The 22,289-nt window shown below is 42.6% G+C and overlaps 1 protein-coding gene across 4 annotated transcripts; it reads right to left on the reverse strand.

Annotated features, from left to right (window-relative positions):
* Positions 1-114: 114 nt before the first annotated feature.
* LOC100561724 (gap junction beta-1 protein) lies at positions 115-22,098 on the reverse strand. Of its 4 annotated transcripts, none has more exons than XM_008121768.2 (2): positions 21,969-22,098; positions 115-2,759 (listed from the first exon to the last, which is right to left on the reverse strand). In XM_008121768.2, exon 2 carries the CDS (start codon positions 2,745-2,747, stop codon positions 1,908-1,910), a length of 840 nt encoding a protein of 279 aa, XP_008119975.1. In that variant the 5' UTR covers positions 2,748-2,759; positions 21,969-22,098; the 3' UTR covers positions 115-1,907. The 4 variants fall into 4 exon arrangements, with proteins under 4 accessions (XP_008119975.1, XP_008119973.1, XP_062820183.1 ...); XM_008121766.3 differs by lacking the exon at positions 21,969-22,098 and adding an exon at positions 18,464-18,590; XM_062964113.1 differs by lacking the exon at positions 21,969-22,098 and adding an exon at positions 15,376-15,492.
* Positions 22,099-22,289: the final 191 nt, after the last annotated feature.

Genomic DNA, 22,289 nt, shown 5'->3' on the forward strand with positions numbered 1-22,289 from the left:
CCTGCCATTAAGAGCTAAAATACATTGGTTGTTTGGGTCCAGCTCACCATTGAAATGGCAACTCCCAAGATACTCCATTCAAATGTGCACTGGAAAAGGAAAACAGCAGGCAAGAACTGTAAAACCATTTTAATACTGCAACTCCTTTGGTACAGTGTGCTTTGCAGCAAGTGGCTACTACAGCAGCCTGGGCGCTCTCCTTGCACCCGGCTAAAGAAGAGCACTCACCTGGCACCATTTCCCCACACGGGGAACGCCACGCAAGGCAGTGTCAGCAACAGGGAGAAGAGCCCTCCTTGACACTTCTCTTTGTTGCATCGATCCAGGTCACAGAAACCGTGCTGCAAAAAGTGAACATCTTGCATTGAGTATGGCTGCAAATGCTTCCCCGCCTCCCCAACTCAAGGCAGACCCAGGATAGAAAATTCAAGGCGTAAGGAAGCAAGCATGGGTCTGGTCACAGTTTAGGAACACACTGGCTATTGCTGCGTCTGAAGGCTATTCCCAAGGCACCCAAAGAGCAAACACAGGGACAAGATTGTGCCATATTGGGCTTGATGACACAGTTCATGTTCCGTCTCCCAGGGGTTTGATTTGCATTGTCCCATAGTTGTAGGAAATAGCACCTTTTTACATTTCTTCCAGGGTTGCTACAGACTCAGCAACTCCCTGATAGTTAACCATCAACAGAGGTTTGTAGCTAGCTCAGCAAAGCCTTTGCTGCTGTAGGCTTGCAAAGTATCCTTTTCTCCCTTTTCCTGGGGATGAAATCTCCATTTTGAGAAGCCTTTTTTGCCTTCTACAGAAGAGAAAAGAACTAAGATGTGCTTGTGTGGTCAAGCCAGGCCAGCTTAGACAAGCCATTTTAAGTACTAACCTCTTGCCTTTAAAACTGGTTCTGAGTTTAGATAAAGACCTGCTCTTTCTAAAATAGCAACTCAGCAGTAGGGCAGAGAATATCCCAGGATTTCTCTGCCATTGGAAGAAGCTCCAACTACTCCTCCAATCTAGCTTTGAGCTTAGATAGGGGAAGACCTGCTGTTTCTAATATAGCAACTCAGGGCTAGAGTAGAGAGCATCACAGGATCTCTTCATTATTGGAAGAAGTTAACCCAGCAGCTAAAGGGAAAAGTAAGAAAGAAACATCTGCATGATTTTATGAGTTGACTGTTTGTATTTGTAACCTCAACAACTTGTGCCAAGCCTGACAAGGACTTTGAGAAAATAAAATTTTGTTTAATGTTCAATCTGAAGTGGCCTAGGACTCCTGAGCTGTAAAGTAAGGCCCCGCAGTTTACCCGGCAAAGAAAGAAGCACATCTTAATTGACCATAGGTGCCCGGGTATGACGGCACAGTTCACTTTCCCTGCTGAGCCCAAGGAGCTGGGAGTACAATGGCAGCCATGAGTGGGAGCTATGGAGGAAACCAAGGAGGAGAAGGGGCTTTGCAGGTGGAAAGGGCAGGAGGAGAGGCCTTCAGCTCTGCACTGTTGTGCCTTAATGCTACAAGGAGTGCTACTCTCCACTGGCCAAAGAAGAGCGGCTATATTGAGGTGATGGTCCCCATTTTTATTACATCCACATAGGAAGGTACTGGCCAATGGTCCCCAACTGAAGCAGGTGCCAAGAAAGGCGTAGCAATGGGAAGATGTGACTATAGCAATGGCCACCCAGTCCATTGAGATACATGGCAACATGGAGGCGACTGAAAAGGGGACTTTGGGAAATCATGGAGAATGTGGTAGATGTCACGTAGCTGGGGAGGCCACAGCAGTCCGCCAAAGGAGGCCTTTGAGAAGATGGCATTGGTCATGGCAGTACGTGAGTGTGGTGGGTCTCAGGAGGCCTTGGGGGCCACAGCGGTCCACAGAAGGGATTCCCCCTCCTCCTATGCCCCCCAATGGCCCTCAGCAGGCCGAGCAGCGATCCCCCTTCTCCTGGAGCCCCGAGTTTCGCCGGAGGATGTCCTTGAGGGAGCCGTCCTGCTCCGTCAGCAGCTGGTTGATCTCGTTCTGCTTGTACTCAGAGGAGAGCTTGTGGCCCAGGAAGGAGCCCTTGCCCGAGGAAGGGTTGTGGGGCTTCTGGGCCCGGCGAGCGCAGGCCCGGATGAGGAGGTACACCACCTCGGCCACGTTGAGGACGATGCAGATGCCGGAGGTGGCCAGCATGAAGACAGTGAAGATGGTTTTCTCGGTGGGCCGCGAGATGAAGCAGTCGACCGTGTTGGGGCACGGGTAGACGTCGCACTTGACCAGCCGGATCATCTGGTAGCCCGGGTAGACCATGTAGAAGATGTACATGAAGGTGCCCTCGAAGATGATGCGGAAGATCACGCTGAAGACGTAGGTCCACCACAGCGAGCCAGAGATCCGCATCTTGTGCTTCTTGACCTCCTCCAGGTGCTTGGCGTCGGCATGGCCGGTCATGACCAGGAACTTCTTCTCTTGGTGCTGCTGGTAGGCCACGTGCATGGCCACCAGCAAGGCCGGTGTGGTCACCAGGATGAGCTGCAGGGCCCAGAGGCGGATGTGGGAGATGGGGAAGTAGTAGTCATAGCAGACGTTCTTGCAACCGGGCTGCTGCGTGTTGCAGGTGAAGGAGGACTGCTCGTCACCCCAGACGCTCTCGGCCGCCACCACCAGCACCATGATGCGGAAGATGAAGACCACGGAAAACCAGATGCGCCCGATGGCCGTGGCATGGCGGTTCACTCCGATCACGATAGCGTAGAAGCCCTCCCACTTCATGGTGCCTCAGGCCTGGAGAGGAAGGGAAGGGGAGAAGTCCTGGTTAAGGATCAGTGACGGGGCACAGAAACATGTTGGAGATACATGGAGAAGCATTCTCTCCAGAAAACTTTACGTCAGTGGTCCTCAACCTGTGGGTCTTCAGATGTTTTGGCCTTCATCTCCCAGAAAGCCTAACAGCTGGTAAACTGGCTGGGATTTCTGGGAGTTTTAGGCCAAAACACCTGGGGACCTATAGGTTGAGAACCACTGATCAACATTCTCCAACAGAACTAAAGGGCACCTGACACTTTGGCACTGTTGACTCAAATATCACTGTGTAACATTATTTTTGTTCCTGGGTTATAAATGTCATTTTCCAATTGGTTCTATTATAAAAACATGGGACAAATTTATTAAACTGCGGGAGGGATATCCTGCAGCACATTTTGCTCTAGTTTTTTAATGAATATTTCATAGAGTCTCAGCCAATTCAGCCTAGTTTGTGACAGCCACAAAAAAACAAAATTTCTGGAGTAGAACAACTACAGTAGAGTCTTACTTATCCAAGCTAAACGGGCCGGTAGAAGCTTGGATAAGCGAATATCTTGGATAATAAGGAGGGATTAAGGAAAAGCCTATTAAACATCAAATTAGGTTATGATTTTACAAATTAAGCACCAAAACATTATGTTATACAACAAATTTGACAGAAAAAGTAGTTCAATATGCAGTAATGTTATATTGTAATTACAGTAGAGTCTCACTTATCCAACACTCGCTTATCCAATGTTCTGGATTATCCAACGCATTTTTGTAGTCAATGTTTTCAATATATCATGATATTTTGGTGCTAAATTCGTAAATACAGTAATTACTACATAGCATTACTGTGTATTGAATTACTTTTTCTGTCAAATTTGTTGTGTAACATGATGTTTTGGTGCTTAATTTGTAAAATCATAACCTAATTTGATGTTTAATGGGCTTTTCCTTAATCTCTCCTTTTATCCAACATATTCGCTTATCCAACATTCTGCCGGCCCATTTACGTTGGATAAGCGAGACTCTACTGTACTGTATTTACGAATTTAGCACCAAAATATCACTATATATTGAAAACATTGACTACAAAAATGGCTTGGATAAGCGAGACTCTACTGTACTTTCAAAGTAAGGACTGCACAACGAAACAAAAAAAAATAAATAACAGTTTCAATCCACAAACAGAACATTTTTCAGATTTTGTCACATAGTGTAATCCAGTTCAGTGCAGTTAATCTGCATTCTGAAACGGGATTATATTGCAATGTCGTTCCCGTCTTTGTTGTTGAGGGATTCAGTTCAGCTGTAAGAGGATGATGGGACAAATCGGTGAAAGGGATGCTTCCTTGCTACAGCATTAGCCATACTGGAACAACAATGAGAGCCAGTGTTCAGCTCCAAAGGGAAATACTCCCAGCTCTGGTACCGACACCTGCCCTGGTTTCTAGCCATGGAACAGTACTGCTTTAGTAGGGAACCACGGTAGCGCAATGGGTTAAACCTTTGTGCCGGCTGAACTGCTGACCTGAACTGCTGACCGTGAGACGGGGTGAGCTCCCATCTGTCAGCCCCAGCTTCGGCATGCGGGGACGTGAGAGAAGCCTCACAGTAGATGGTAACACATCTGGGCCTCCCCTGGGCATTGTCTTTGTAGGCGGCCGATTCTCTCACACCAAAAGCGACTTGTAGTATATTCTCAATTCGCTTCTGACGCGATAAAAAAAGCACTGCTTTGAGATTTCTCTCTCCCCTTCCTTCCTTCCCATCTTCCTCCCTTTCTCCCTTTCTGCCTCCCATTCTTGCCATGGGAAGTACAGTAGAGTCTCACTTATCCAACATAAACGGGCCGGCAGAACGTTGGATAAGCGAATACGTTGGATAATAAGGAGAGATTAAGGAAAAGCCTATTACACATCAAATTAGGTTATGATTTTACAAATTAAGCACCAAAACATCATGTTTTACAACAAATTTGACAGAAAAAGTAGTTCAATACGCAGTAAGGCTATGTAGTAATTACTGTATTTACAAATTTAGCACCAAAATATCACTATGTATTGAAAACATTGACTACAAAAATGTGTTGGATAATCCAGAACGTTGGATAAGCGAGTGTTGGATAAGTGAGACTCTACTGTATGTGCCTTGCGGAAGAGCTGGACCGTACACAGGGCTCCCTGCATTCATTCCGCAGCAGAACAGGTTCCTTGCTAAGCAGTCCTTTGGACCGAGCAACAAAAGGATTGTCCAAAGTCTCCCTACCTTTCCTCCCAGACCGAGACCCCTCCAATTCATAAATCAGTACATCAATCTCAGTTCCAGATAGTTCCATTTTAAAACCAGACGTGAGGGATGCTTTGAACTCCCAGGATCCCCCAGCAGCATGAGTTGTGGTCCAAAAAAGGAACTTTCCCAGCCTCACATTGGAGAACAAGTGCAGTCAGGTTGCCAGTGAAACTCAGGGAGCTCTGGTCCACAAAACATGACAATTTCCTTGCTAGTTGCACACAGTGCTTTGGTTGGGGGATTCTGGGAGCTGCAGTCCAAAAGATCATACAATTCCCAGGAGAGCATCCCCTATCCATATTATCACAAACAACCCCATACAAATGAATTAAAAAATGTAAAGGTTTCCCCTGACATTAAGTCCAGTCATGTCTGACTCTGGGGGTTGGTGCTCATCTCCATTTCTAAGCCAAAGAGCCGGCGTTGTCTGCAGACATCTCTAAGGCCATGTGGCTGGCATGACTGCATGGAGCGCCGTTACCTTCCTGCAGGAGCGGTACCTATTAATCTACTCACATTTGCATGTTTTCGAACTGCTAGGTTGGCAGAAGCTGGAGCTAACAGCGGGCACTCACTCTGCTCCCGGAATTTGAACCTGGGACCTTTCAGTCTGCAAGTTCAGCAGCTCAGTGCTTTAACATACTTCGCCACCGGGGCTCCATACAAATCATATACAAATGAATAGAATGATGATATATTAGATATGTGAGTAGACAATATAGAAGGGAAGAGGATGGAGAAATGTGATAATAGATAAATGATGTGTAGGTATGAACGTTTGTATTAAATGTGCAATATACTCACAAGATGAAATATAAGATAATATCAATAATATATATATATATTAAAAACCAAACAACTTCATTCAGACTGTTGGGGAGAGATACTTTTTTTTTCGTGTCAGGAGCAACCGGAGTTGCTTCTGGAGTGAGAGAATTGGCCGTCTGCAAGGACGTTGCCCAGGGGACACCCAGATGTTTTGATGTTTTTTACCATCCTTGTGGGAGGCTTCTCTCATGTCCCTGCATGGAGCTGGAGCTGATAGAGGGAGCTCATCCACACTCTCCCCGGGTGGGATTTGAACCTGGCAGCCTTCAGGTCAGCAACCCAACCTTCAAGTCACGAGGCTTTTATCCCCTAGGCCACCGGAGGCTCTGTAGTACATACAAGTCAAAATGCACACAATGAAATGGTCCCATTATATCATTCACCTCTATATCCTGAATAAACAATTCTAAAACATTAATTATTTTTCCTTATTTAAATAAAGGCTTTTATCCCCTAGGCCATCGGAGGCTCCACGGGGAGAGATACTGAAAAGAATGAGTATGAAGGAGGAAAGTGGGAGATGGAGAGAGAAACGGGACATTTCAAAAATAGCCGAAATGTTGGACAGTAAAGGCGTAATCAGAAAGGATGTTTCTTCCAAACCAATGACCTGATGCTCCTACTGCCTTCATATGAGTCCAAGGATGCCCGCCCGTCCAGAAGGGTTTTACCTTCCTTTCTTTCCTTCCTTCCTCCCTTCCTTCCCGAAGCAGCCTCCGGCTCCTTCTCCAGCTCCGTCTCCCGGATCAGGGCCCCCACAGACTGCGCCTTGCACCTCGGGGAAGTCATATGCTGCTTTATAAACTCTTTTGCATACAATGGGGCCTTTTATCGGGCCCCAAACAACGCATTTTAGCATTCAGAGCGGCGGCTGCCCGGACTTCCGCCCACCCCGGCCAAACAAAGTGCCTGTGTTCGTGCCATTCCAGGGCGCTTCGTCTCCCACCGGCACCTGGCCCCGGGCCCTGCCAGGAGCAGAGAGAGACCCCCGAGGAGAGGGGTGCACAGGGGACCCCCAGTTGTGAACATGGCCAAGAAAAGCATGGCACAAAGCAGACACCAACATTGATGTGCTGCCCTGGGCTGGGACACATGGCAATGTCCACAGAGGAGGAGGAAGAAGGGGGAGTTCAAGCCGGTTCCTGGCTGGCCCTGGGGTCAGCGCATGGGAGGCTTCATGCGCACCGGCTGCCTCTGCTCTGACGCCGCTTGCCGTCAGCCGTGCCGCATCCGGCGCAAAAGGGACGCCTTCTGGGATGTAAGGCAAAGCCAGGCCCTGGTGCCAGGGCACACAATGGGGCCCTCAGTCCTGGGCATCTGGGACACGACCCACTTCCAGGGCCTCTTTTCCTTCCTCCCTTCCCTCCTGCAACAATCACATGGACGGATCACCCTTCCGCTTTCTCAAAGGATGGAGCCACTTGCCCGGCATGTGGCTTCCAGAAGCTAGCCGAGCCAAACCTGTGTGCCAGAACTGATGCCTTGAATGTACACTCCTCATGGGTGACCAGATGGATGCGTCTAGCAAGACGCAGGGGCATGAAAGTGGGCATCCGTTGGCAGGGCAAAGTGTGGGACTCACTGTTAGCCTAAACCAGGGGTCCCCAAACTTTTTAAGTGGAGGGCCGATTCACAGTCCCTCAGACTGTTAGAGGGCCGGACTAGGATGAAATAGTCCAAAATTAGGAGTGTGGTTGTTGTTGTGTGCCTTCAAGTCATTTCAGACTTAGGTCAACCCTAAGCCTAAAGTTTAGGACAGAGGCCAGGTCAATGACCTTGGAGGGCCACATCTGGCCCATGGGCCTTAGTTTGGGGACCCCTGGACTAGATGATCTCATAAGACCATAGGTAAGCAAAGATACCTCCAAAGACCATCTAGACAGTTTCATAAAACCATAGGTAAGGAAAGGGACCCTCAAAGGCCATCTAGACAGTCTCATAGGACCATAGTTAAGGAAAGTGACCTCCAAAAGCCATCTAGATGGTCTCATAAGGTCGTAGCTAAGCAAAGAGACCTTCAAAGACCATCTAGACGATCTCATAAGGCCATAGGTAAGCAAAAAGACCTCCAAAGACCAGGTAGACTTAGGTCAACCCTAAGTCTAAAGTTTAGGACAGGGGCCAGGCAAATGACCTTGAAGCACCACATCCGGCCCCCGGGCCTTAGTTTGGGGACCCCTGGCCTAAACTCTTTACAAAGTTTTACATTAAAGCCTTGTGAGACATAGTACAAGTCTTACCCTATTTACTCAAATCTAATGCTCACTTTTTTGGCCTAAGTGACCTGGCCAAACTTTGGGTGTGCATTAGATTTGGGTAATACAGTGATCTTGGTGCTGAGCTAAAGCTGTTGAAGGCTTTCATGGCTGGAATCATTGGCCTGCCGTGAATTTTCCGGGCTGTATAGCCATGTTCCAGAAGCATTCTTTCCTGACGTTTCGCCCACATCTATGGCAAGCATCCGCAAAGATTGTGAGGTCTGTTGGAAACTAGGCAAGTGGGATTTATATATCTGTGGAATAATGCCCAGGGTGGGAGAAAGAACTCTTGTCTGCTTGACGAAAATGTGAATGTTGCAATTGGCCAGCTTGATTAGCATTGAATAGCCTTACAGCTGCAAAGCTTGGCTGCTTCCTGCCTGGGGGAATCCTTTGTTAGGAGCTGAGTCACGAGCTCCGAGCCAAATTGGGAGTAGCGGTATGCAAGTCTAATAAATAAATAAATAAATAAATAAAATTGAGGGACCTCATCTCTAATTTAATGGCCATAGTTCAGTGCTATGGGGTCCTGGGATTTGTAGTTTGGTAAGAAGGCAAAGTAGTTTGGCAAAGAAGGCGTAATAATAATAATAATAATAATAATAATAATAATAATAATAATAACAACAACAACAACAACTTTATTTTGATACCCCACCTCTATCTCCCCAAAGGGGACTCAGGGCGGCTTACATGGGGCCAAGCCCGAATAAAAACAATAGCAATATAAAACACAATAGACAAGAGACATGCACAATTATAAAAATTTAAACATTACCCAAGGAGCCCCAGTGGCGAAGTGTGTTAAAGCACTGAACTGCTGAACTTGCAGACCGAAAGGTCCCAGATTCAAACCCCAGGAGCGACGTGAGCGGCCGGTGTTAGCTCCAGCTTCTGCCAATCTAGCCGTTCGAAAACATGCCAATGTGAGTAGATCAATAGGTACCGCTCCGGCGGGAAGGTAACGGCGCTCCATGCAGTCATGCCCGCCACATGACCTAGGAGGTGTCTACGGACAACGCCGGCTCTTCAGCTTAGAAATGGAGATGAACACCAACCCCCAGAGTCAGACATGACTGGACTTAACGTCAGGGGAAACCTTTACCTTTACCTAACCATTACCCAATAAAAACACATGACAAAAACTAATAAAAACATGGATTAAAATGGAAAGGTTGTAAAAGTAGACTGGCTAAGGTGCACCATATAAATATGGTAAACACGAGGTGACTGATAAAGTGCTGCAAATTCTTGGAAGTGCAAATTGGGATGGGAGTAGACCCTATGTCTATATCAAGTTGACAAAGGTAAAAAGTGCAAACCGGTATAGAAATGGTCACAGATACAGGATTGTTATGGTGATGAGCAATCTTTATCCTCAAGACCAGGGGTCCCCAAACTTTTTAAACAGGGGGCCAGTTCACGATCCTTCGGACCACTAGAGGGCCAGACTATAGTTGGCCACCAAGCAATAATAATAATAACAACAACAACAACAAAGAGGGTTGGAAGAGACCCTTTGGGCCATTTAGTCCAACCCTCTTCTGCTTTTGTGCATCAGAAGCACAAGCAAAGCACCCCTGACAGATGGCATCCCAGCCTCAATGTTAATAATAATAATAATAATAATAATAATAATAATAATAATAATAATAATAGAGAAGAGGAGAGGTCATTTAGCCCAACCCCCTTCTGCCTTTGTGCCGTGGGGGCCGGATAAATGGCTTTGATGTGCCACATGTGGCCTTAGTTTGGGGACCCCTGCTCAAGACCTTGTCACACTACAACTCCCATGACTCCATAGTATTAAACCAAGGCAAATAAAGTGGATGCATTCTACAGCAGAGATGCATCCCAACCGTTTCTTTTGCATTGATGAAAGTTCTGGTGTCCTAACAATTTTGCTTTCGAAGGAGGAGTTCTAAGCAAGCAGCAACTCCGAGACGCACCTTTTGGGCCAAATGACAAATTTTGCCGCTACACATTATATTCAGCATCAATTCCCTTTTTTGGTTTCAAGGTTTTGAAAATAGAGGTGCGCATTAGATTCGATGGTGCAGGAGACTCGAGTCAATACGGTCTTTGGGGAAGGAAATGCGGAGACCCCCATGCCATTTGCACACACAAACACACACAAGAAGGACGCTCATCAGGAGCCCAAGGAGACCTTTGGCCAGTTCACTTGGCTGGAGATGGGTGAACTTGTACTGGAAGAAGCCACATGTCCGGACACTGGGAAGGTAACTATTAAACCAGTCTAAACACAAAGCCAGGTCAAGGGGCAGGTTGCATCTCTCTAGGGCCAAAGTCCTTTTTTCTTGTGGGCCTCTCCGGCCGATGGACAGTTGGTTCTCTATCCGTAGCATTGGGATAGGAACAGCCCAGTGCCAACCAGCTTCTTCCACATCTCTGGACTGGGAAGAAATTCTTTCCGCTTATAAAACACATTATTATGAATTTTTCACTCACAAGGAAAGAGGAATTCCAGACAGATTGAAAGTACTTTTTTTACAAAAGGAAATAACTACTGTATATACTCGAGTATAAGCCTAGTTTTTCAGCCCTCTTTTTAAGACTGAAAAAGCCCCCCTCGGCTTATACCCGAGTGAGGGTCCTGGTTGGCTTATATTTGGGTCAGCTTATACTCGAGAATATATGGTACATTTACAGTAGAGTCTCACTTATCCAAGCCTTGCTTATCCAAGCCTCTGGATTATCCAAGCCATTTTTGTAGTCAATGTTTTCGAAATATCATGATATTTTGGTGCTAAATTTGTAAATACAGTAATTACTACATAACATTACTGAGTATTGAATTGCTTTTTCTGTCAAATTTGTTGTATAACATGATGTTTTGGTGCTTCATTTGTAAAATCATAACCTAATTTGATGTTTAATAGGCTTTCCTTAATCCCTCCTTATTATCCAAGATATTCACTTATCCAAGCTTCTGCTGGCCCGTTTAGCTTGGATAAGTGAGACTCTACTGTATTATTTTTCTCTATTATTATTGGTATTATTACATTTATTATTTTTCTCTATTATTGTTGCTACAATAACATTTATTTTACTCTATTTTTATTATTATTATTAATACATTTATTATTTCACTCTGATCTTATTATTATTGCATTTATTATTTTACTCTATTTATTATTACGTGTATTATTTTCCTGTATTTATTATTATTATTACCTGTATTATTTTACTCTATTATTATTAAAAGGATACATAAGCACATTGACATTGAAGAAGATGAGAATAATAATTTGATCAGAGTTGGACAATCTTATCTTAAATTTGAGCTTTATGTAAATACTCAAAAACATTTAACCTCCTGATGCCTCAGTTCATGTAATTTTATTGGTATCTATTTTTATTTCTGAAATTTATCACCTTCGGCTTATACTGGAGTCAATGTTTTCCCAGTTTTTTTGTGGTAAAATTAGGTGTCTCGGCTTATATTCGGGTCGGCTTATACTCGAGTATATACGGTAGGTGAAATGCTGTGATTAACAATAAACGTGCCTAGGGTGCCTCTACTCTATAGAATTAGTGCAGTTTCAGGGCACTTTGCCTTCCCTGACTCCGTGCTATGGAGTCACGGGAGTTGTAGTTTCACGAGGACTTTCCTGCCAAAGAGAGCTGGTGCCTCCCCAAACTACAACTCCCAGGATCCCATAGCTTTTAGCCCTGACAGTAAAGTGCATTAATTTGCTAGTGTATATGCAATTGGGGTCTTCTTGGTGGTTGCCCCCGGACTTTGGCAATTGTAGCTACTTTGTGCTTTGCTTTGACTGCAGCCCCTCTTTGGAAAGCCAAACCTCATTCAATTCAATGCAACCGAACTCCCGAGACACATGCAGGCACTTTGGGCATGCTCAGGAACACTCTTGGTGATGAATTGCAGCTTTGTGTTTTGCTTTGATTGCAGGCCCCTCTTTGAAAAGCAAGCCCATTCAATTCAATGGATCTCCTATTTACACGCTACACATGCTCAGGAACTCTTGGTGATTCATTGTAGCCTACTTTTATGTTTTTACTTTGATTACCAGCCCCTCTTTTGAAAACCAAACCCATGCAATTCAATGCATGGATTACATGCAGGCACTTTGCGCATGCTCGGGAACACTCTTGCTTTTTAATATGGTTAGTACTTTATTTCTGTTTTAATGACACTTTTCTGCACTCTTTCAATTGTAAGATTTTTGCCGCAGAAGTCACCTTGAGTGTCCTGTTTTGCCGAAAAGGCATTAGGCCCGGGCTGTGGCGCAGGCTGGAGAGCAAGCCAGCTGAAACCAGCTGCAATGAATCACTCTGACCAGGAGGTCATGAGTTCGAAGCCCGCTCGGAGCCTATGTTTGTCTTGTCTTTGTTCTATGTTAAACCGCTCTGAGCCAAACCGGGAGTAGCGGTATATAAGTTTAATAATAATAATAATAATAATAATAATAATAATAATAATAATAATAATAATGTTTGTCTATGTGTATAATGTGATCCGCCCTGAGTCCCCTTTGGGGTGAGAAGGGCAGAATATAAATGCTGTAAATAAATAAATAAATAAATAAGTATATGGTGATGATAATAATAATGTAATAAGGCAAAGGTAAAGGTTTTCCCCTGACGTTAAGTCCATTTGTGACCGACTCTGGGGTTTGGTGCTCATCTCCATTTCTAAGCCGAAGAGCTGGCATTATCCGTAGACACCTCCAAGGTCATGTGGCCGGCATGACTGCTTGGAGCGCCGTTACCTTCCCGCCGGAGTGGTATCTATTGATCTACTCACATTTGCATGTTTTCGAACTGCTAGGTTGGCAGGAGCTGTGGCTAACAGCAGGCGCTCATTCCGCTCCCGGGATTTGAACCGGGACCTTTCGGTCTGCAAGTTCAGCAGCTCAGCACTTTAACACACTGTGCTACCAGTGTGTTATAATGTAATAATAATGATATAATAATGATAATACTGCTTGGGTGCTAGCACAGAGAAGGCCTTGCTGTCTGTCTTCACCAAAGGTTCCTCCTTTACCAAGGGAAGGCCATGCTGTGACTCTGGTTGGCTGCATGGACTGGCATCCTTTTATCAAACTTGTTGCCTTTATTGGCTTTCCCTTCTAATTAATATTCCTGTGAACTGGCGTGGCTGCTTTGATTTTTATATTACTTTCTACTTTATTGACTCCACCTTGATTGGGCTGTGATTGTCCAATCTGTTTTATTGCTTACAATCCCGACTAGTAGATAAAAGTGTCCCGGGTGTTGCCTGAAAGCCAAGATACGGCCCTTGGAGTCAGACAGGAACAGGGCTGTGGCCTCACTCCACCCGCGGTGACCACTTTCCACCATTTACTTACTGGGAGGGGACCAGTAAGCGGTGGGCAATCCCTGTTTGACATCCCACCGATTAGGAGAAACAGCAGCAGGTCTTGGAAGGGTTTTGCAAGGAAAATAGGATAGGCAAGATGGTTGGGGTCCCCCATCCCATCCCAGCATCATATCTGAAGCCAGGAGGACTAAGCTGTTATTATGTTTCTTGACATACAACATATACTACTACTACTAGGTAAAGGTAAAGGTTTCCCTTGACATTAAGTCCAGTCATGTCTGACTCTGGGGGTTGGTGCTCATCTCCATTTCTAAACCGAAGAGCCGGTGTTGTCCATAGACACCTCCAAGGTCATGTGGCCGGCATGACTGCATGGAACGCCGTTACTACTACTACTAAATTGAAGGAAAAGCTGATAAGGAGAAGACCTGGCTCTGGCTCACGAATGGGACCCTGAAGCAAGCCATCAGAACAAAGGCAATTAAGGCCAAGATCGAAAAATCAGATGACCCAAAATGCAGACTGTGCAAGGAAACCAACGACCATTGATCATATCCTCAGCTGCTGTAAGATAATCGCACAGACAGACTGCAAACAGAGGCACAACTATGTGGCCCAAGTGATTCATTGGAACTTATACCTCAAGTACCACTTCCCAGCAGCAAAGAACTGGTGGGATCACAAACCTGCAAAAGTATTGGAAAATGAGCACGCAAAGATACTGTGGGACTTCCGAATCCAGACTGACAAAGTTCTGGAACACAACACACCAGACATCACAGTTGTGGGGAAAAAAAGGTTTGGATCATTGATGTTGCCATCCCAGATGACAGTCGCATTGGCGAAAAACAACAAGAAAAACTCAGCTGCTATCAGGACCTCAAGATTGAACTTCAAAGACTATGGCAGAAACCAGTGCAGGTGGTCCCGATGGTGCTTGGCACATTGGGTGCCGTGCCAAAAGATCTCAGTCAGCATTTCGAAACAATAGACATTGACAAAATTACGATCTGCCAACTGCAAAAGGCCACCCTACTGGGATTTGCACGCATCATCCGAAAATACATCACACAGTCCTAGACACTTGGGAAGTGTTCGACTTGTGATTTTGTGAAATGAAATCCAGCATATCTATCTTGTTTGCTGTGTCATAATAAAATAATAATAATAATAATAATAATAATATAAACTTAAATGCAATAATATTAATATATTAATAATATAATATAATATTATTAATAAATTAATAATAGATTGATATAATAGATTAATAATATTAATAATATACAGTATAATGCTGCTGCTGCTGCTGATGATGATGATAATAATACATTTATTACCCGCTGCTCTCTGCAGCTTAAGTCAGTGTACAATTACATTAAAATAAGACATCAAACACTAGTAAAACACCTGCAATAATAATATTATAATAAATATAATATTAATATTAATATAAAATTAATTATATCAGTAACAGTAAAGGTTTCCCCTTGATATTAAGTCTACTTGTGTCTGACTCTGGGTGGTGTTGCTCATCTCTATTTCTAAGCCGAAGAGCCAGCGTTGTCCGTAGACGCCTCCAAGGTCTTGTAGCTGCATGGAGCGCCATTACCTTCCTGCTGGAGCAGTACCTATTGATCTACTCACATTTGCATGTTTTTGAACTGCTAGGCTGGCAGAAGCTGGGGCTAACAACAGAAGCTCACTCCGCTTCCTGGATTCGAACCACTGACCTTTTGGTCAGCAAGTTCAGCAGCTCAAGAGAATATATTATACATTATATATAATAAAATAATATTAATCATATATAGTATAATAAATATAATAATGATGATGATGATGATAATAATAATAATAATAATAATAATAATAATAATAATAATAATAATAATAATATATTTATTACCCATCGCTCTTGCCTGTCCATGGAGGGTGTCAGGAGCCCTTAGATTCCAGGGCTTCTCTCTATTTAGTCCCATACTAGAAGTGCATTTGCGTTTCCTTTGAAGCCTATCCATGACGCAAATGCAACTGCAGATCTGGATAAAGGAGCTCAAAGGAATCCTGAAACTCAAACAGAGTCCCAAAGACACATTTTTCTGGCTCACGGCAGGAAGAGGCCAAGGTGTTTACAAGCTAAAAGGGCCAGTTACTTGCATTCTCTGTCTTTAAATAAAGGCTCTCAAGTTGCCAAATCCTGTGCCAGGGACTAAGTGCTCCAAGCTGGAAGAGGATAAGGAACACCTTGATCCTGAGATTTGGGTCACTTCGTTTCAGAGTTCAGTGTAAACAACATTAAAGACTGCAGGCACAAATGGCATATGTTTTACAGTGCAAATCCTTTGGGTTTGGGTTATTCAAGTTTCTCATCTGGATCGTGAAATTTGGGGAGGACAGACTCCAGATCCACCAACCCAAACAAGTTTCCAAAGCAACTCCTGCATCTACACTGCATTAATGCAGTTTGGTACCACTTTAACTTCCATGGCTCTATTATACGGATTCTTGGGAGTTCGGGGCACCAGTACTCTGGTCCAGAAGGCCTTGCCAAACTACAAATCCCAAGACCCCATAACAGTTCATGTGCCGCCAAACTGAATTAATGCCATTAATGTCATTGGCTCGCAACCTGAGGTAGAATACTACATGTAAGGATCCTCCGCGGACATAAATAAGATAGCAGAGCATCAAGACATACCACCCAAAGCAAACAGAGGGAACTCCAGGATTACCTGAAGAAGGTCTACCTGAAGAAGGTCACCAAAACTGGATGCATACCCGGGAGACCAGTCGTATCAACCAGATTTGATTGACCACATTATCTCCGGGATCCATATACTGTATAGACCAATGATGGGCAACCTTTTGCACTTGGTGTGTCAAAATTCACCAAAAACATAGCATGACTTGGGTGGTGTGTCACTTTGAGAGAAAAAAATCATAATTTCACAATATATAGAGTTTAAATAACAAAAATATATAATTGTAATATATAACTGTATTTAATAAATCAAAAACTATTTACTACCATTATTTCCATGTATAACAATCTATGGTACCTCTTGCAGTTTCCACGCTGATTTCTCTCTATTGTAGTTTCAATGTAGTCAAGAATAATGAATAATATAATAATAATATAATAGTAATAATATAATAATATACTACAATAATAATAGAATAATAATGGAATATATATAAAATGTAATGTATAATTCCCATGGAGTAAACAACAAAACCACTGGACCAAATCACACCAAATTTGGCCACAAAAGACATTAGTCATTGTGAAGAAGTGTATAATTATATTTTGTTTATAGATGATATGTGTATAGAGAAAGCTTATAAGAACCAGTACCATCTGCCTGACGTCTCCATTGGTGGCAGCGAAGAAGATAATCCAACAAATCATTAATTAACATCATCTCTCACAAAACATCTTTATTAAGTGGTGGTATCTGCGTGTGTGTGTGGTAAGATCAAAAAGGGATTCTTCCCTGTCACCTCACCTCGTTACAAATTGGTGGCAAGCGGAGGGATTTAAAAGGGATTCCATTCCCTGTCACCCTCAGTTCTGTACAGTCATCCAATCAATCTGCATGCGGCAGCGTGTCAGCAAAAATGGCTAGGCATGTCAGTGCTGACACGCGTGTCATAGGTTGGCCATCACAGGTATAGACTCTGGGATCCAACAATATACTCCTTTAACCAGAGGGTTATCTTTCTTTGTTACTATTGACATGGAACTTTGATTTACTTTGAATGATTGATTTTGAAGAATAGTGTTACAAACCTTGAGAATATTATCAAGACTTTAATAAGACTACTTTTTGTACTAATAATTATATTTGTTAGAATTGGACATTGGATTATACGTAGTTTGTTATATTGATATTGAAACTATACGTAAATCTACCATTATTCATTGTGTAAATGACAGGAACAGAGTTACGGTCAGTCATCAGGTTTATTTAAACTCAATTCAGATTCGAGACAATTTTGAATTACAGTAGAGTCTCACTTATCCAACACACGCTTATTCAACGTTCTGGATTATCCAACGCATTTTTGTAGTCAATGTTTTCAATACATCGTGATATTTTGGTACTAAATTTGTAAATACAGTAATTACAACATAGCATTACTGCATATTGAACTACTTTTTCTGTCAAATTTGTTGTATAACATGATGTTTTGGTGCTTAATTTGTAAAATCATAACCTAATTTGATGTTTAATAGGCTTTTCTTTAATCTCTCCTTATTATCCAACATATTTGCTTATCCAACGTTCTGCCAGCCCGTTTACGTTAGATAAGTGAGACTCTACTGTATATGTATTGACCTGTACAGTTGGAATATATAAACTGATACTACAATCATAATATGTAAGTGACTATATCACTATAGAAGTATATAACTATAACATAACTTACTTTATACTATACAGTAGAGTCTCACTTATCCAAGCCTCGCTTATCCAAGCTTCTGGATAATCCAAGCCATTTTTGTAGTCAATGTTTTCAATATATCATGATATTTTGGTGCTAAATTTGTAAATACAGTAATTACAACATAACATTACTGCGTACTGATCTACTTTTTCTGTCATATTTGTTGTATAACATGATGTTTTGGTGCTTAATTTGTAAAATCATAACCCAATTTTATGTTTAATAGACTTTTCCTTAATCCCTCCTTATTATCCAAGATATTCGCTTATCCAAGCTTCTGCCGGCCCGTTTAGCTTGGATAAGTGAGACTCTACTGTATTATATACCATACTTTTCCTTTTTTCCTTTTTACCACTTTAACTCCCACAGCTCTATTATACGGATTCTTGGGAGTTTGCGTTCAGGGCACCAGCACTCTGGTCCAGAAGGCCTTGCCAAACTACAACTCCCAAGACCCCATAATAGTTCATGTACCGCCAATCTGAATTGATGCCATAGTGGAGAATGCCCCAACAATCCTCCTCGCTCTCCTTTTCTGCACTTACCTGTGGCAAAGAACAGCCAGGTACGGAGACAAAGAGGTGCACCCAGGTAACCTTCCTCCAACTATTAGGACAGTCTAGCGCAGGCTTAAATATCTTGGAACGGTCCCTCCTCTTTGCCTCTTTTAGGGGGAGGGAAAGTGGATTTGCCCAATCCTGGCTTGTGTTTGCCTACAACCGCCCAGGTGACTCTGTGCCCTTTTGTCGCCCAGCCTCACACTTTGGCTTCTGCCCAAAACTTGGACAACTTTGGGATTGGAAGTGGAGACAGAGAATGCTCAAAAATCCAAGAGATTCTGGGAGATGTAGTCCTCTAGGTCCTAATTTCTCCAAGCTCTGCTTTTTCCTCCCATAAAGACCTTCTCCAAGCTCTGCTTCTCCTCCTCTGTAAACCTTGTCTAAGCTCTGCCCTTTCATCTCATATAAACCTTGTCCGAACTCTTATTTGTCTAACTCAGGGGTCCCCAAACTATGGCCCGGGGGCCGGATGCGGCCCTCCAAGGTCATTTACCTGGCCCCCGCCCTCCGTTTTATAATATAATATTTTTATATCAGTTTTAATAATATATTATACAATAATAATAATAATAATAATAATAATAATAAAACTTTATTTATACCCCACCACCATCTCCCCAATATTTTTGATAAAATATTGATAATATTGATAATATTTTTTGATAAAAATATTATAATGTTATACAATATAATACTAATAATAATACCATATAATAATTACATACAATATTACAGTACAGTGGTATAGTTCAATATATAGTAATATATAATGCTAATATTGTGCTATACTAATAATATAATATATTGTTTGTACATACAGCTGCTCTGAGTCCCCTTCGGGGTGAGAAGGGTGGGATATAAATGTACTAAATAAATGTAGTAAATAAATACATGAATAATTTTAGACTCAGGCTCACCCAAAGTCTGACAGTTGAAGGCACACAACAACAACAACAACAACAACAACAACGACAACAACAACAATCCTAATTAACTTGACTATCTCATTGGCCAGAAGCAGGTCCACACTTTCCATTGAAATCCTGATAGATTTATGTTGGTTAAAATTGTTCTTATATTCAAATATTGTATTGTTCCTTCATTGTTGTTGTTTTTTGCACTACAAATGAGACATGTGCAGTGTGCATAGAAATTTGTTCGTATTTTTTTTCAAATGATAATTCGGCCCCTCAACAGTCTGAAGGATTGTGGACCGGCCCGCTGCTTTAAAAGTTTGAGGACCTCTGGTCTAACTTGTCCTATTATCTTTAGTTCTTTTCCATGGCTCCAAATGGTGAAGGTGTCATCCACAAATCTGGACCATATTGTGGGCTATTTTGTTGCTGTTTTCAGGGCTTGTTTTTCAAAGTTTTTATATTGTTTTTATTATGTTTGTTTGTTCATGCCATTGTATGTTGTTTTGACAACTGTTTTGTACATGCTGGAAACCACCCTGAGTCCTCTCGAGGAGATGGAGTGGTATATAAATAAAGGATTATTATTATTATTATTATTATTATTATTATTATTATTATTATTATTATTATTGACACAAAGACATAGTATGACACAGCAAACAAGATACAGATATGCTGGATTTCATATCACAAAATCACAAGTTGAACACTTCCCAAGTGTCTAGGACTGTGTGATGTATTTTCGGATGATGCGTGTAGATCCCAGCAGGGTGGCCTTTTGCAGTTGGCAGATCGTAATTTTGTCAATGTCTATTGTTTCCAAATGCCGGCTGAGATCTTAATGTAATGTAAACATTAAGTATTATTATTATTATTATGACACAGCAAACAAGATAGATATTATTATTATTATTATTATTGATTCAAAGACATAGTATGACACAGCAAACGAGATATATATGCTGGATTTCGTTTCACAAAATCACAAGTCGAACACTTCCCAAGTGTTTAGGACTGAGTGATGTATTATTATTATTATTATTATTATTATTATTATTATTATTATTATTATTAAGTGTTCCAAATAGAAATTTGCTATAACCAGGCTGAAAGGATGATGCGTGCAGATCCCAGTAGGGTGGCCTTTTGCAGTTGGCAGATCGTGATTTTGTCAATGTCTATTGTTTCCAAATGCCAGCTGAGATCTTTTGACACGGCACCCAATGTGCCGATCACCACCGGGACCACCTGCACTGGTTTCTGCCAGAGTCTTTGAAGTTCGATCTTGAGGTCCTGATAGCAGCTGAGTTTTTCCTGTTGTTTTTCATCAATGCGACTGTCACCTGGGATGGCAATATCAATTATCCAAACCTTTTTCCTTTTCCACAACTGTGATGTCTGGTGTGTTGTGTTCCAGAACTTTGTCAGTCTGGATTCGGACAGTATCTTTGCGTGCTCATTTTCCAATACTTTGCAGGTTTGTGATCCCACCAGTTCTTTGCTGCTGGGAGGTGGTACTTGAGGCATAAGTTCCAATGAATCATTTGGGCCACATAGTTGCGCCTCTGTTTGTAGTCTGTCTGTGCGATTTTCTTACAGCAGCTGAGGATGGTTTCATCGGTTTTCTTGCACAGAGACATAGTATGACACAGCAAACTAAATATATATGCTGGATTCGTATCACAAAATCACAAGTCAAACACTTCCCAAGTGTTTAGGACTGGTGATGTATTATTATTATTATTATTATTATTATTATTATTATTATTATTATTATTATTTTATTGTATGACACAGCAAACACGATAGACATGCTGGATTTCGTATCACGAAATCACAAATCGAACACTTCCCAAGTGTCTAGGACTGTGTGATGTATTTTCGGATGATGCGTGCAGATCCCAGTAGGGTGGCCTTTTGCAGTCTATTGTTTCCAAATGCCGGCTGAGATCTTTTGGCAAGGCACCCAGTGCCATTATTGTTGTTGTTGTTATTATTATTATTATTATTATTATTATTATTATTATTATTAAGTGTTCCAAATAGAAATTTGCCATGACCAGGCTGAAAGGTCTCCCAATGGCTACTCAATTTTTCTGTTCATAGAACACGAATCAAGGAACATGAAGGGCACTGCAGACGAATCCAACCAGAGAAGTCAGCCATAGCAGAGCACTTGAGGAACCAACCTGGACACAGCAGATTATTTCAGGACATAGAAATGCTGGATCACTCTCACAACTACCATGTCAGACTACACAGAGAAGCCACTGAAATCCACAAGCAGGTAGACAATTTCAACAGAAAGGAGGAAACCATGAAAATGAACAAAATCTGGCTGCCAGTATTAAAAAAAAACCAACTCTAAAATCAGGACAGTAAATAAAGAACAACACTCAGAAGACAGGGGAATTCCAGACAAGAAACAATCAGGGCCAGCTAATGCCTCCCAACAAAGGATTCCCCCAGGCAGGAAGCAGCCAGGCTTTGAAGCTGCAAGTCTATTCAATGCTCATCAAGAATGGCGAAAGCAACACTTAGGGGCCGTTTCTGTGCATGTCCTCAGTACTTACCAGCCTTCGCAGCTCCTGCCTTTGGAGACTCTTCTGCCAGAGGCTGTAAACATTAACTCGTGTACTTTAACTCGACACTCCATTCCAAGGTCCTCGAAAATAACACAAACAGCTGGTGATGAAACACAAAGATCACATGCGAGAATCGTAATAGGAAACAGGGCAGGAGGGGGGTTCGCTAGGCATAGAGTCGACTTCTTGGGCCAGATCTCCGATCCCACCCATCTGGTGCTTCATCTTCTGAAATACATTCAAGAAATAAGCCTCGTATGCCAGGTTCCTTGTAGTCCAGCAAAGGGTTTTAAGCAGAGGCTGGATGGC

This window comes from Anolis carolinensis, unplaced genomic scaffold (genome assembly GCF_035594765.1).
Source record: "Anolis carolinensis isolate JA03-04 unplaced genomic scaffold, rAnoCar3.1.pri scaffold_12, whole genome shotgun sequence".
NCBI classification, from domain to species: domain Eukaryota; kingdom Metazoa; phylum Chordata; class Lepidosauria; order Squamata; family Dactyloidae; genus Anolis; species Anolis carolinensis.

What these genes read in the sequence shown, in the direction of transcription:
- LOC100561724 (XM_008121768.2), bottom strand. Translation starts at nt 2,747, where the DNA reads ATGAAGTGGGAGGGCTTCTACGCTATCGTGATCGGAGTGAACCGCCAT.